We start from the raw sequence: 16,875 nt of genomic DNA on the forward strand, positions 1-16,875 counted from the left end.
ACCCCCTCTTACTCTGATATCTCTAAATAAAATGCAAAGTCACAATGAAACACCAGAGTTTGTGTTTGCAACATGACAGAATGAGGAAAAGTCGACAGGGTGTGAATACTTCTGCATTGGTCCGAACATTTCACTGCTGCGGCAGAGACGCCTCACCTGAGAAGGAAACGCTCCGGCGGGGTATCAGGCTTTGGGCTGATTCTTCACTCACAATGATCAGGACATAAAGCAGCGCTACCTGACTCTTCATCATGACCTCACCAGGAAATGAAGAAAAAAAATATGATTTCTATGGCAGTTGTTATAGAAACAGCAGTTCATGTCTTGTATAAAGAGGATCTAGCTATCAGATAGTCTAGCTTCAGCTGAGGCGCTGAAGAGTCTCAGAAACATTATGGATTCATTATGAAATGAGTCTCATTTAAATTATTTTATGTCCCTCACTTCTTTCAATTAGCATCTGGAAGTGATTTACAGCTCAGCTTAAAACACTTTACCATAAAACATGCAAGTCATGGTTTACATATTTTATACCACAAGGGGGAGCAAAGACACCAAAACCATCTCTGCAGGAAATTGAAATGTGGGAAACTAATACATAATTCACAAAAAGTTTCTCATGTTGGAACATTTTTTATAAACATAAAGATGTTTATCTTTACAAATATGCATTATTTAAAAAACATTAAAAAGTGCATTATCAAATTAAGACGTAAGATGTGATTGCTTACCTTTTATGGGAGGTTATGTAGAGACAATTTACTTCTGATAACTATGAGAAACCAAAACATGTTTATTTTTGAAAAAAACAACATTCCAACATTTAATGGTGAATAACTCTGCTTTCCAGTTGATACAGAACTTTCGGTTCAGAACCAGAACTTCGATGCAGTTTCTGTTTTCAAAAATGTTATCAGAAGTAAATTGCCTTTACAGAACCATCCATCACAGGTAAGCAATCACATCTTGTTTTATTTTAAAAAAGTAAATGTCTAAATCAACCATTTTTGATGATGCACTTCTTAAACATATTTAAGTTTTGAGTAATGTAATTTATTTAATTTTAACTTTATTTACAAACAAACAGCTTAAATCCAAACAGAAACCTAAGGTTTTGTTCACACTGCAGCCTGAAGTGACCCAATTCCGATCTTTTTTGACGTAATGCGACTTGTATCTGATTTTTTCGTGGCAGTATGAACAGCACAGGTCGGATTCTTTTCGAATGCAACCCGGGCCACTTGGGTATCCGATATGTATCCAATTCAAACGCGACCCAATGACCTGAAGGTCACCGATACTCGACAAATGTCACTATTCTGCATCCTGATATGCGCAAGCAGGAAGAAAAACAAAAACCATGGCGGATTATATGAGGATTAAGTTAATATGCTGCTCTGGTCAGACAACTTCAATTGTGTAAGCTATGCTCCACCGTTAGCATCCATGTTTACTTCCCCAAACACTGAGCACTTCTTCTTTTCATAGCGGTTGTGTTGCACACTTGAACAACAGTGATGTCGAGACATGCGGTGGTTGTAAATTTCCTTTACTTTCCATTTTATCTGAAAATACAAACAACGTTCATAAATCCAACCTGTGTCACATTATGGCTGCGATGTATTACTCAACACAGAAACTTAAGACCCAAGGCTGCCCTAAGCGCCTGTTCAAAACTGATGCCTTTCTAAACTCATTTCACTCTCAGCAATAATAGTTACCAACATATATGTGAATGTTCAACTTAACATGGACAATGAAACACAGAGCTTTTAAATAACTCCGCAAAATAATCATAGGAAAGAGAACAGAATCATATTTTAATGGAAGGGAGGTTCCTTGATCTAAAGTCCCCAGCAACTGGTCCCCCACAGTTGGCAGAAGACTGAGAACGCTGACGTTACCGCGCCCTCTACTGCGCCTCTACTGTGTGTGTGAGACACTACCAGGTCGTTTGCCCGTTCAGACTGCAGAACACATACAGGTCGCATTTATTTGGAAGTGGGAACGGCCATGGGAGAAAAACTCAGATAGGACAAAAAAATCGGAATCGGGTCACTTCAACCTGAAGTGTGAACACAGCCTAATAAATCATTCACAAAAAGTTTCTCATAAAACACTTTTTGTCTGCGTTAAACCTGCAGCTTGAAGTGACCCAATTCCGATTTTTTGTCCAATCGGATTTTTTTTTTTTTTGCCATGGCCGTTCCCACTGCTGTTTCCATAACAACTGTTATAGAAAATGTGCTTATTCTGTTTTTCCTGTGTGAGGTCATGATGAAGAGTCAGGTAGCGCTGCTTTATGTCCTGATCATTGTGAGCGAAGGATCAGCCCAAAGCCTGATACCCCGCCGGAGCGTTTCCTTCTCAGGTGAGGCGTCTCTGCAGCAGCAGTGAAATGTTCGGACCAATGCAGAAGTATTCACACCCTATTAACTAAAATGTTTCTACTTCTTTTATTCCAATCTCAAAGTAAAGTACGGGGACTAAACTAAACTCAGAAGTTTCCTAAGTAGTAGTCCGAGTCCACTTGTGTCAATGTGAAAAACATTAAGAATGGCATACAGTAACATCAGTGTGATGTTACTGATATCTGATTTCAAAATTAGCCTGAGGTTGCCGGTTGGATTCTTTCCCTCAGATGTTAACCTGAAGCTGTTTAAGCAGCGTAACTTTGACAGTTTGAGCTCCCTGCTGGTGAGAGAAGACATCGGTCAGCTCTTCATCGGAGGCAGAGGAAAGGTCATCTCGCTCAGTTTGGATGACATCACTAAAAAAACCAGTGAGGTAGGAACTGGGCTTGGGTGGAACGGGTTGGTGAGCCTAGGCAGTACACACAATACTTAGGAATGGTGGAGGATGCTGTTGGTAAAGTAATGAGTTATTAATCCTGTTATAACAGAAAAAAGCATGTAAAAACTTAAAAATTATGAAAGTGACACAATAACAAACATCTTAGTGCCAGCTAGCACAACAATTAACAGAATATCTCCATCATACTTCGTAATTAGAGAAAAACATCTTTTAGATTCCCAATAGAGGATGAAATGTTGACTATTTCTTGATATTTATACAGTTTGTTTATAGGAGGTGTTATAAGGTCAAAATCTAAATCTCAATAACATCTTCAGGGATTTTTTAGTTGCTCATTCACTGCTACCCATAAAGCTTAATGCATTGTAAAGGCAACACTTTTAAGGGGGCAGGTTTATGTCATTTACAGCCACATAGTACCATTTTATAGCACAATTAAGTAATTATGTACTTTGTTTTTTAAAAAATGTTGTATATACTTTAAACATGACTTAAAAAAATTAGACTTTGCAACTGAATAGAGCAAACAAATGAACCTCCAGATCTGTTTTGTTTCAGACTATATGGATGGTGAGCTCTGGAGAAAAATCTGAGTGCTTGGCTAAAGGCAGGAGCATCGAGGTACATTGGAGCACATTTACATGAGAAATATGTTTCCTTAAAATGCTCTGTTTGGAAAAATAGCTGTTCTTCTAACAGGACTGTGAAAACTACATCACAACGCTGCACACCCTGGATGACAGCAGAATCTTCACGTGTGGAACCCGTGCATTCAAACCTCGCTGCACACACCTGGTACGTTCCTCTCATAACCAAGGCCCCCGGGACGCAAAGGCAAAAGCCTTTTGTCATTCAGGCAGTGGATCCACACAGATTCAGTGTCTTGGGAAACCAGAAACAAAGATTTTTGAACAGGTTCCACCTTTCAGAATGCCAGTTTCCGTTTGGTCATTGCAGCAAACGGAAACTTTTGCTACAATGTCGTAGCTCCATCTTGTTCTCCATCCTGCACGTGTTTGAGCTGGATATGTTTACACACACACATGTGGCGCAACGTCATCTTAAATGATGAAGCAACACTGGGATTTCTGTTTCACAATACCACTACATAGTGACACCTAATTGGCCAATTGCCCAGACATACTTACTGCACCCTTTTCTATGTTGCTGTGTCATGTCATGTGGACACACATTTTCCTTGATCAATTACAAAAATATGCAGTGCTTGTTTCCATGTACGCGAGAATTAAGGCTGGAGTTGTGACACCAGAACCATCAGCTGGGAAGATGCACTGGGTTTTTACTGTGTTGACAGAATTGTGTTTATTGTAATAAAATAATGGCATTAAAGGATGTAAAACATGCAGTACAGAGATTTTAAAGTGAACTGGATTTTTGATTCAAACGTCAGAATTAAAACAGATGCATGGAAAATAAGTAGCATCATCTCTAAATAATTCAAAATTATTTCATGTTTCTTCAGTTGTTCAAAGAAGGAAGTGTCACCATGGAAACCACAACTCAGGAGGGCAAGGGCAGAGCTCCCTTTGGCCCCCATGATGACTTTGCCTCCCTGATGGATGGTTGGTGCAACACTTTCTCTCATGTCTCTCAGTGTTTAGCTCAGCATCTTAATGTTTCCTTCCCTGGATTCATCATTTAAGTTCTTGACCAAACAGTAGGTGAGCATCGAGAAACTTCATCATATAAAATGTTTAGTTGTTCTCCATCTTTATAGTGGTATATTTGTTCTGACCTGCATAAAACATCAAGCAGTGAACTTGCACTCCTCCTACTTCTCTGAGATCTGGCTCTCTTCTTGATGCTTTAACAAGTTAGCAGTATTTGGACTTTGAGCTGCAGGATTGTAACCAGATGAAAAACAGAGGAAATGGGAGCAAGAGACAAAACAAACAGATGTGATCAGACACTCAAAGCAACTTAAACAGGCAGTTTATTCCTTGTGATAAACTATGGGATGTTGTTTGTAAAGTTAAACAGAAAGTAAATAATTTGGTAAAAACAGCAATAAATGGGAGTAAAAGTTTCAGTCATATTTTCTCCATGTTATTAATTTAATCATGAATGTCAGTTAAATACTAAATATTTAGTTAACCTAAAAACTTAGTTAGCTCAGATGGAAATATTTAGCTGACATGTAAATTCACTTGCTGATAACGGGAAGTGGACTACCAAAATAAAAGCTGGGTCTTTTGAACCTCTTTCAAAATTCCTGCTCTCAAATCGCTTCTTTTTCTCTTTTCTTATCCAACATTGAAAACAAAGATGAACCATTTTAAATGCAATACAGACATTTACCAACTGGTCCACAGCAGCAGTGACGATTTGAAGACCAGCAGGAGTTTATATAGAAGCTCTTAAGTTCCAGCTTTTATTTTGATAGTGGACTTCAGCTTATGGGCAAGTGAATTTGCACATGAACTAGCTAGCTAAATAGTTAGTTTGCTTCTTAAATATCTATGGAGTTAAATATTTAATATGAAACTTTAAGAAACACGACAGAAATATGTTAAAAGTGCTGGTATTGCCGTTGCATACAGGTGTTCTGACAGCTTACAGCACCAATAGCTCTATAAAATGAACACTCTCTATTGTGGTATCACCCATGGAAGGATTTCTTTATTTAAATGGGTTCATTTTTCTGAGGGACACACAATGAGGGTACTGTCATTTTAGCAATTACGTTTTTAAGAGCGATATTCATTTGTCCTTCCATGGAAGCATGCAGCATCCAGGCGAACATTAAAACACTTTTCCTTTTATTTAAAAGTTGTGTCAATGTTTTTACGACTACATCACTGCCAAAACATGTGTATAAAAAAACTCAACAGGACTCCAGACAACTATGACCTGAAAAGTGAATCACAGCAAGGCCGTTAGCCGGTGTAACGCTGAACTGATGCAAAGTTTTAGCAAGTAGCTCAAAGTTTCAACAGGTACTGTTGTGCATATGAGATGTAAAGTTTACCTTCGAGCAAACGCCCCCCAAAGGAATCGTATATTTTTCTGCCAGCGCCCCCTGCTTTCGTCTGAACACCCCCTGAATTTTAGAGTTTTAAAACTTTTCATCAGCTGCTAAAAAGCCTAGTTGAGTTTCTTTCCTCTCTTGCTCACATTTGAAGCTCTGCCTCAACCTGGCTTTGACAAACAGAGGACATCCTCGCCACATCCAGTTCAAGACTAAGGCAGATTCTCCCCTGTCGCTGTTCTCAGTTTTTTCTCTGGTACTAAACAGCTGCAGCTTCATTGTTTCAGTAGATCCCACCCATGCTGAAGGAATGTTTTTGTAAAGATCGGTTCAGAAATGGTAAATCTTTTTCCTCTGTTCACAACAGAAAATACATTTTATTCGGCTGTTTCTGTAGACTTCATGAAGAAAAGAAAGGTTTTCATGAGAACCGGAAGCACTTATCTCTCTACTGAAGACAAAATATCTTGGTTCAATGGTAAGGTGACTGCTTGACCCAGTTAAAGGCTCTTTTACTACCAATTCTATCCTGTAAAACATAACCCCATAATTTTAAATGTTATGAACTCAGACCCCATCATGATTTCCATAAACGCTGCTGAAACCAGCAAAAGTTCAAAGTACAACGAGGATGACAATTTGTTCGTGTTCTTCACTGAGATCGCTGTGGAGGAACGACGCAGCAACCTGCGTTTGTCAAGAGTTGCACGAGTGTGTAAAGTAAGCTTTTTTAAACATATTTCTTAAAATTGTCACCATGTCATGACAGTATGAATGAGAAGGATAAGCTGTGAAAAGACGGATCTCCTCCACCCCTTTTCTGTGCTACTATTGTTATCTGGAGAAATTAACCGTTTCTGAGCCATCCAGACCCAAAACAACCAAATGGAGCCTGGAGGAAGGTCTTAGCGTTGCCAATCATTCTCATTCACATGCTCATCATCTACCCTCATGCTAACGAGCTCATGGGCTAAATAACTCAACTGCAGCACTGAAAGTTAGTTTGTTTTTTTAACCTCTGTCTTTAAAAGATAGGATGCAGCGGCTCATTCAAGACAGATTATCTGTAAAATATTTTTATAAAAATTACAGCAGCAAATTACTGCAGCTTTAATGTGTGATGTTTGTGTTGATTCAGAAAGACTTGGGAGGCTTCATAATTTTAGAGAGAAAGTGGACTTCTTTCCTGAAAGCCCGTCTGGACTGCCCGTTTGGAGACACAGGTTCACTTTCTCTGTTGCAGGGTGTCTTTTTTCTCAAAGATGAAAATAATGTGACAGAGAGCCTCTTCTACACAACATTCACCTCTAGCCCGTAAGTCATGTTTCGATGTGCAGTGTTCAGAATTTTTTTAACCTCGTCGTATGTAGCTTTGTGACTGTACGGTGTTTAAAATGAATTGATTCTGATTGTTCAGTTGCCACAAAGTTAGAGTAAAAGACCCCCCTCCATTCTGAAGCATTTGATGAAAATTCGCCTAATCAAGGATTTCTCTGTAGAGCAAATTTGAAAGAAAATTAAACGTATGAAGCTGAAATACCTGGGAGCAATGCTACTAGAGAGGGTCTGGACTCTCGGTTACGGAGAAACAACTGCTTCCTGGCGGCACGGTCAACAAGGACCAAACGGCTTCCTTCATTTCCTCCGCTGCCATTACTAAAACTAAGAAACATATTTGGGAGTAAAAAGAGTGTACATACTTATAAAATTCTACTTTCACTGATAAAAATGATACTGTTTCCACCAGTTTCTTATAAAACATGTTCAGAAAAACAGTCACTATTTAAATCATATGAAGTTGTGTAGAAAAACTAAGAATAGCCCCTGAACTTGCACCTGCAGAGGAATCTCCATTGGCAGCAGCAACCCTAGTATGATGTTGTAGAAAGTGTTGCTTCCAGGTTTTTGCCCAGCTCTATTAAGGTCTTGCCACATCATATTCAGTCACATTCAGATGTGGACCTTTATTAGGCCATAGCAACGCCGTGGTTCTTTTTCCTCTGTCATTCTGTTGCAGATCGGCTGTGGTGTTTGGGATCAATTTTCTGTTGATGACCCAATTTGGTCCACACTTCAGATATTAAACAGATGGACCTAAACATTTAACAGATCCTCCAGACGGACTTACATTTGCATTTAATACTTTGTTTTACTGCAGACGCCAAATTGGATGCTTCCCAAAAGCCAGTCAGTAAGGTGTCATGTAACATTCTACCTCCGTATTTCAGCTTCCAGAGCTACATTTTCTTTCACACATTTTAGATATTCTTCACCATAAAACCAACCAGTGGGACCATTTTCCACAAATCTGTTGGAGTTTTGTTCCTCAGAAAAAAACTGAACCCAAATGATCCACCTTCCATCACCATGTTTGGCAATTGTTTTGGGGCTTTATGCTGATATATGTAATTTTCAGAAGTATGGTTCTCCAAACAGCTCTACTGTGTGTCTGTTACTACGCAATAGCCAGCCCCGCCCTCTCCTCACAACTCCTCGGGCTGACTACTGACCAGTTCTCTGTCTAACAGGTCCGGAAAATCTCTAAGACCTGGGTCTTACCCTGAACAAGATCTATGAGAGATAATCTGTTTAAACTGGTGGCGAAAGAGACTCGTCTAGATCTGACTACCTCCTATCCAGAAGTTATGACCCTTTTCAGTTAAGAAACAATCAGCTGAGTAGCCCTTACAGCTGCATAGTTTCAATAACCACTTCTGTTAACGGTAGTTCTCTTCCTAAAATGTAACGGGCACTTGTTACCGGCTAGATATTATTTAGTGACTAAGATTTAAGCCCTAAGGTCATTATTTACACTCACCAAAGGAAAGTCCGAAGCCACCACATTACTAGAATCATGTATACTGATTTTACTATAAATAGAAGAACTTTAATTCAAATGACTCAATTAATTTCAATGTCCACAACCTAATCAGAATTTTTAAGATATATGTATTTATTAAGCAAGCTTTAGCAGGGAAAATGACAGGCATACAGAATTTACTTGAGACTACCATACAAAGAAAATCAATAAACTTTAGATCAATTCAACCTCTACCTAACAACCTCCCTACACTGTCATCTGGCTATCAAATAAGGCTTTGGGGTGCGGCACAACTCATACTCATCGATGGTGTTGGATCTCGGCAACAGAAGTCCTTGTGGTCCTTGGTCAGAGTCTTTATCCTTGAACATAAATCCTCCTTGGAACCGAAACAAAATGATCTGTCTGCTACATCCAGCTGAACAGCTCTTAGTCGATCCTTTGACTTTTGATCAGTTCCCCAAGTCTGTTGCGATGTGGTTTGAGATCGTGGGGTTGAGTGCAGAGTGTGGAAATCCAATGAGGAACCAAGGCAGTGGGTCGGTGGATCCCGCCCTTTGGTCCAGCGTGAGGAGCTCTGTTGTCCTCCTTGTGAGGCGCTTTTCTTGGTTCCAGGGCGTAGTCCTCTGCTGGTCTTCTGGCCGCTCTTGTGTCGAGTCTCAGCGCCGGGGACGAAGAACCCAGTCTCTCCCTAGTCTCATGTTTTTATACTTTGCTACCTCCCCGGGGTATACACCGAGAGAGGGAGAGAGAGAAAGACAAAGAACAGTTCGTGCGCAACTACATGGTTGCGCAACCTGACCATCTGCACCACTTGGATCACAATGACCCGATTGTGAAATAATGTACTTGTGACACTCGGGACTTTCCGAGAACAATAGACTCCAACTTGGGACACAATGACCCTATTGTGAGACTATGTGCTTATGACTCCAAATTGCAATAGACTACAACTTGGGACACAATGACCCTATTGTGAAACTATGTGCTTGTGACTTTTTGGGACTTTCCGAATTGCAACAGCGGCATATGTCATCCTCCACACCCCAACCTTATACTTCTTCTTTTCCTGTACTAACTTTAATCATACAAGTTCCTTCAATCATTAAAATCATATAAAATATTAGTACATTAGATGATTTGATCCTAGTTTCTTGTTACAACATTAATATATCACAGAAACCATATCCTCATACAAAGAATACACAGTAAGTAATCATTTTTTAATCAACATACAGGGCTGTGGCAATCTTCTAGGCTTTTTATGATCCGTTTTTCTGCATGAGCCTGGACAGATCTCACATTTACATACCAGATTTCTTGACATGTGGTCTCATCTGTCTATAGGACATTGTCCCCTAAGTCTTGTCTTGCATTCAGATGCAGGTTTACTAATCTAGAGGGAAGAGACTATCTCTTCTCTCTCTACTGTAATGATTCACTAGAGGGACTCAGGCATAAACACCTTACTAGATAGAACCAGACTATTATCAAGGCAGAATCGCATCAAATGATTAGCAAATATTGAACTTTTATCAGAAATATCTGCATTTATGTCTCCCACAATTAAAAAACAAGTGGTAGCATTTTCCAGGATGACAGACATAATATAAGAAAACCTACGAAGACATTCATCTTCATTCCTGGGACATTCATAAGGTGTGTACATATAGAGAATGATGATCTTCTGATCACGTCACTAAACTCATTTCCAATGGCCCAGTCAAAGTTTAATCTGACCACCTTAACCAGCTGATCATACTTTTTATGCCATAAAATAGCAACACCACCAGGTATTCTACCATAAACTATTCCATCACTCAAATCAGTGGTAGATTCGCCCACACCATACAAGTCTTTATGCAGAAAATTAAGTCCTTCCAAGTCTTGCTTCAGTAGACATGAAACGAGCTGAACCTTTTCTGAGTGGAATTGATTTTGCGACATGTCACCGGTTTCCCCAGTTCATCAGCCAGATAGGAGTGTAAGGTGTCAACGTCAAGATTAGGTGCAAATCATGTTCCAAAAACACTCGTCAGCCTAGTTTTAATCACTGGGATGTTGTTATCCGCACTGGCGCCAGTTATTGCCATCTTTTGGCTCTGTCTTTGACTCTGATGTCTTTTGTTAAACGCTCTGTTCCTGGGCTTTACAGCTTTGTTTTGATATTTCCGAGGCTTTCCTATCCCTTTCTCTACCACGTTGGTTCAGGGCGGGGATTTCGGCAGGTCCTCTGACAGCTGGACTTGCGAGTGGTGAGCAGATGTCCTCAGCTCCTGTGACGCTTCCACGCAATGTGCTCGCATTACACTGGTCCGGTGTGATTGACCAGGCGAGTCACACTTCTTAACTGCAGTCATCTGGCGATCTAGAGCTATCACTACCGCTTCCAGGATCTCATTCACAGTGGCCTGAATTTCCAAGATCTTCCTTAGGCGAGACACCTCCAGGCTCACCTGCTCCACCCTGCTGAGTAGGGCAGAGGTATCCATGTTGCCAAAACCAACTGGCGGAAGTACATCCAGATAAAGCGAAACAAATCTCAGAATGTTTTCAACACACTCGTTAAGTACCCTGAGATGTCCTTTATGTTGTTAGCATCCTTTTGAGGGCCTTTGTGTTTGATGCAACGAATCGACGTCACGCATAATTCAAACAGTTGGCGCTTTGACTCCTCAATCCACTCAGATGAGAAATTGTTTGAGGCTAATAAAACAATTTCGTCCTGAGACAAAGTTCTCATTTTTGTAGCAATGAAGCTCAGGAACACATCCTCCACTATCACTTTCCCATCACCAGTTTTATAAATGTAGATTTTGCATTTTATTCAAGAACCTGTTCTAGTATGTGACACACCCCCATACTGCACCACCGCCATCTTGTCACAAAGACTATTGTTTCTGAACTAGAATTAACTTGACTTCATTCACAGGTCAATTGTCTCTACACCCAGTTCCTGCAGTCAGTCCGCTGTCTGTGCCTACAAGCTGTCAGATATCCAGCAAGTTTACAGGGGGAACCTTCTGAATGAGATAAGTCCTGGAGTTTGGGTGAAGGACGTAGGAACAGAGAGCTACACCTACCCTCGATCAGTAAGCACCAAACCTAAACTGATATGCAATAGTATCAATGAAAATGATCCACCTCATGTGATCTCTGATCTGTATTATCAGTGTATTAATGATGAAATGCGAGCCAAGGGTGTGAAAACCTCTCAAAACATCCCAGGCAAAACCCTGGAGTTTACGAGGAACCACCCTCTGATGGAGGGAGTGGTGACACCGATCACTGGGAAGCCCCTGCTGGTTGGGTCTGCGGCACAGTTCTCCAAAATTGTTGTTGACAAAGTAACCTCTCTGGATGGACAGCAGCACAACGTCATGTTTATTAGCAACAGTAAGTAACTGGATCATATATAATGACTCAATGGATCTTGGCGTTGTTAGCAGGATCTGTCTGGAAAATGGCTGTATTGTGTTTTTGTGTCTGATATGATGTAAAGCACTTTGAAATGCCTTGCTGCTGAAATGTGCTATACAAATAAAATTTGATTGATGGATTGATTGGTAAATGGAAAACCTTTACATTCACAGTTTCACTGTGTGAATATAACAGAAATCCTATCACTTTAACGCCCAACTTGAGATTTGAGCAACAAAGACAGTTGATGTTGGAACTTGAGCATGGCAAGTTCAGAATAAAAGTTCAATTGATAATAAACCAGAACATTGCTGCTAGCATTCTTTTTAAGTTTACAAACATCACCTTGTAGAAACCAGAGTTAACCTCTGGTTCTGTCCTCTAGACTCTGGTTGGGTGCAGAAGGCGGTGTGGTCTGGTGATGATGGAGGGCGAATCATTGAGGAGTTGCAGCTGTCTCAGGATCCTCAGCCCATTCGCTTCCTTCAGCTCTCCTCTAGAAGCGTAGGTTACAGCTACATGTCTGTAGACTAAATGGACCTGGAGCTAACCTTTGAACTCTGATGATCTGCAGGGTCAGCTGTACAGCACAACTAGAACTGCTGTTGTTCAGCTCAGTGTGAGGGACTGCAGCCGCTACACATCCTGTGCTGACTGCCTTATAGCCAGAGATCCATACTGTGGCTGGAACCGTCGCACAGGCCTGTGTGCTGCTGTTGCTGGTGCTTCAAAACTCTCCATGTATGTCACACTAACTAAGACATGTTCATTGTGTGCTACGTTTATAATCAGAGCATTTAATTCATTTGTGGCAGGATCCAGAACCTCATTGATGGTGACTTTGGAATTTGCCCAAGCTCTCATTGCAAGTATTCCCCACATAAAGCTCTTTACACACATTTACCTTAACAAGGAGAGCAGTAGGAGAATTTTTATGGCTGTTTTGGTTTTTCCCACAGTGTCAAAGAGTACCAAGATCCAACTCACACTTGACGTCGCGCAGTTCCTCCCCTGCTCTCCTGATACCAATCTCCCCATCAGCTGGAGGTTCTCTGGTAGCATCCTTAAGCCAAGTCCCCGACACACTCTGCTCAGCCAGGGACTCGTTTTAACACCTTCCCTCACTGATCAAGGCCTTTACACCTGTGAGACAGTGGAAGTAGTTAAAGGCAGAAAGCACAGGAAGGCAGTGATCCAGTACCATGTCAAGATTTTACAGGGTGAAATCTTGGGTCAGGTAAACAGGTTTCAGGGTGTAGTTGTCTATATTTTAGCTTCTATTTGTGTGCTGTGTGCCCTGCAACTGCTTTAGTGATCCTGATACCAAGAAAACCACACCAACTAGGGCGGAAAAGAGGGCAAAATCTACCATTTAAAACAGATTTATAGTTTGATAACAGCACAACCCACTTCTGTTACACTTTGTGCATCACTGGCATCAACTCTGTAACAATAAAAGACAAAAATGATTCAAGTGTGGTTATATATGTTTGTAGCGAGGGCTGGGAATGAGGGCTGAAACTTTGAGACTGAGCAGCAGGTTAAAATTAGCCGCTAAGGCTATGGAGATTAGAACAGTGGTGATATTTAAAAATAAATTTACTTAAGAACACAGAGCAAATGGTTTGTTTGGCAAAGAATGAATAAAGAAACTACAGTGCTGAAATAGTGTTCTGTCTCGCGTATTTTTAGTATTATTAGAATTTTTTGGAAAAAGTCATGCAGCAACCTCTCTGGAGAGGAGGCAGAGGAAGTGAGGTGACACGGGAGGAAACAGACCTGCAACTGTAAGGTATGTAAAGAGTATGAGTTACAGTTTTCCCCCTGGATCTCATGTATGGTCCCGTACTGGCTGACAGCAAACTACTTATTTGCACCAAGGAGTAAGAAAAAGATTGTTCTGTCTGTTGTGTGAATACACAACTTAACCCATGCAACAATATGCAGTTAAATTTGTTTCACAATTATTCAATAAAAAACATGTCAAATGAAAAAAATTAAATTAAGATCAAAGATTTTGGATTTGCAAAAAAAAATTAACCAAGATAGATAGATAGATAGATAGATAGATAGATAGATAGATAGATAGATAGATAGATAGATAGATAGATAGATAGATAGATAGATAGATAGATAGATAGATAGATAGATAGATAGATAGATAGATAGATAGATCTTTGTCATTGTCACAAGAACAACGGAACTTTAAAAGTGCCATCAGTCAGTGTATATGCTTAAAAATAAATGTCTAAAAAGCTATTTTTGTATTTAAAATCACTAATTTTTGCTTTATGAATTGAAAAATTTAATTGTAATACATTTAATACACATGTAATATACATATAATATATTTCACAAATCACCACTCCAGTTTTTTTTCTAAAAAAGCAACAAAATACTTTCGCAAAGTGGCTTTATTTCAATCATCCCTTCTGTAGGTTTTATAATGGAGTATTATGGTCAGGCTACAAGCATTTTTAATTATGAGAATGCAGTCATATCAGCAAAATAAAGATGCAATTTTACCAGAAAAACATCTTAAAATACGAGAAGTCATTTTATAAAAAAAAACTTAGGTTGAGCTGACAAATCCAGCTCAGTCCATGTGGTTCTGACACAATTGTCAGTGGTTAAGAGGATGTACTCTGCTACATCAACTGGCCAGGTAAGCACTGACAGAGCTAATGATGTAGGAGCACTTTCTATATTATTAAAAATTTGATGACGCAGTTTCCATCTGAAGGGAGTCGTTTACTGGAGTTACTACATGGATTAGCCACAGGTTCACCTGTAACAAAAATATTTAATAAAAAAAACCTGCAGAAACATCAGCATGATTTATTTAACTTAAGCAGGTTTTGCCCATTAATACTTGATTGTCATGTATTTCTAAGTGGTCTGTAATACCACTTAAAGGCAGGTGGTTAACCCTAATCACACTGAAGTTAAATTTTATGCAATGTGGCTGATGTTTTCACAATGTTTGTGGTTGGACAAGCATTTTTAATTGGTTTGAAATGACTGAGCGTGTTTATGGATTCTTCTGATGTGATCATGCTAAGGTTCAGTAAAGTTCAATCAGTCAATCCATCGACTTTTATTTGTATAGCACATTTCAGCACATTTGCTATAACTAGAAAGAAGTGCAGAGTAAAACAAGTATTTCAAAGTGCTTCACATCAAATCAAACACAGAAACACAATGCAACATAGAATCAACAATCAAAACACGACATTAAGTCAAGTTCTATCAATAAATCTGTAATTGATTACATTTCAAATACAATTCTAAACAGGTGAGTTTTTAGTCGAGATTTAAAAGAAGTCAGTGTTTCAGCTGTTTTACAGTTTTCTGGAAGTTTGTTCCAGATTTGTGGTGCATAGATGCTGAATGCTGCTTCTCCTCATTTGGTAGTTGATAGCTAGTAAACAGACAGAACCAACAGGTTCGTTAACCTGTTGGTTAATTTAGACATAGATTAAGTCTATGTAGACATTATCTATTATGTCTACATAGATAATGTAGACATAATGTATTTATGTCTACATTATCTATCCAGATGAGAATATTGTCACATAGATGGTGAAAGAGGCATTGGGCTAAATATAAATACTTGTTTTACTCTGCACTTCTTTCTAGTTATAGCAGAGGAAAAATGCCTTTTAGCAGGTTATTGGCCTTTATTACAACATCCTACTTTAACTCTGATATATAGCACTAAACGGTGAGGAGCTAATGGCTGTTCTTGCTGAATTTTTTTTGAAATACTGAAAAACTAGATGCTGCCACAAGATGGCAGTAATATATAACTAAAAAACTTATTGTTAAACTTGAAATAATTGTCTGAAAAATACTGGAGTACATATAGCAGCATTCAGAAAATCTTAATGTCAGTATGAGCATCTTTGGAAAACAACATGTATTAAACTTGATTTATTAAGGCTGAATTTCTCCATTAAAATGTTTTTATTCATGTGATGTAATATGCTTATCTTAAATATTAAATTTTCACCGGCTGTCCATCCATCCATTAGTGATGTTATTGGACTTTGGGAGGAAGGAGGAGTACCTGGAGAAAACAAAGGAATGGATTTAAAGCGAAAATTGTACAAAACTAACTTTATCTTGCCAAAAAGCCTCCTATTAAGCACTTTTTGCTTTCAGTTATTAATCCAAAAATTAAACAGACCTGCCATACACTGTATTGATGCAAAGTAAAACAGAAAGAGCTGAGTTTTAATGTTAGAAGTATTTTTTAGCTGCAGAGGGGTCATTTGCTACAGATGATCAAGCGTTCACTAAAGAAATGCTGTCATTGCATTCTAGGCAAGAAAATGTTAATTTATAAAACTTATTACAATAATCTTCCTGTTTTGGACTCTTTACAATTGGTTTGCAAACCACCACTGCATTAATGAAAGTCCATCAACATGGTTCTTTCTGTATGGTTTGAATTGTCTAAATTTGAATCATTGCTAAGATTTTTCATAGCTCTTTTAGGACAGACACCAGGTTATCAGGGGATGTCTGCAGCCATCCTCGCTCCCTGTGAGGGAACGAGGATGGCTGCGATAGTCGGGCCAAGACAATGTTGGATATGGCCGAATTTATATCGGAGCGGTCCCAACTTTCTACCGACTGAACCAGATTACCAGATTAGTCACGACACACCTCACAGTACAGGAGGATCGGTTACAATTATAGCAAGTGAAAATCTTAGAAGAAGATTGTCACTTGCGATGATCTGCACCAAATGGAATGGGAGGGGCAATTTTACTGCACCCCCCCCAGGCCGCAGTCAAATTGCCAAGCCTTGACTGACATAATGATT

General features: G+C 39.4%; 1 protein-coding gene across 1 annotated transcript; it reads left to right on the forward strand.

Moving 5' to 3' along the window:
• Positions 1–845: 845 nt before the first annotated feature.
• Positions 846–13,513, forward strand: LOC122846443 (semaphorin-4E-like). Its single transcript, XM_044143429.1, has 15 exons — positions 846–951; positions 2,272–2,371; positions 2,642–2,787; positions 3,373–3,435; positions 3,514–3,609; positions 4,298–4,397; positions 6,201–6,281; positions 6,375–6,523; positions 6,942–7,117; positions 11,557–11,716; positions 11,798–12,020; positions 12,430–12,548; positions 12,619–12,785; positions 12,860–12,909; positions 13,004–13,513. The coding sequence occupies exons 2-15, from the start codon at positions 2,275–2,277 to the stop codon at positions 13,354–13,356; spliced, it is 1,980 nt and encodes a 659-aa protein (XP_043999364.1). The 5' UTR covers positions 846–951; positions 2,272–2,274; the 3' UTR covers positions 13,357–13,513.
• Positions 13,514–16,875: the final 3,362 nt, after the last annotated feature.

This window comes from Gambusia affinis, linkage group LG16 (assembly GCF_019740435.1).
Source record: "Gambusia affinis linkage group LG16, SWU_Gaff_1.0, whole genome shotgun sequence".
Classification (NCBI taxonomy): Eukaryota; Metazoa; Chordata; class Actinopteri; order Cyprinodontiformes; family Poeciliidae; genus Gambusia; species Gambusia affinis.

Coding starts and splice junctions, on each gene's coding strand:
- LOC122846443 (XM_044143429.1), top strand. CDS start 2,275: ATGATGAAGAGTCAGGTAGCGCTGCTTTATGTCCTGATCATTGTGAGC. Junction 4,398..6,200: donor CTTTGCCTCCCTGATGGATG/GTTGGTGCAACA, acceptor CTGTTTCTGTAG/ACTTCATGAAGAAAAGAAAG. Junction 6,524..6,941: donor GAGTTGCACGAGTGTGTAAA/GTAAGCTTTTTT, acceptor GTGTTGATTCAG/AAAGACTTGGGAGGCTTCAT.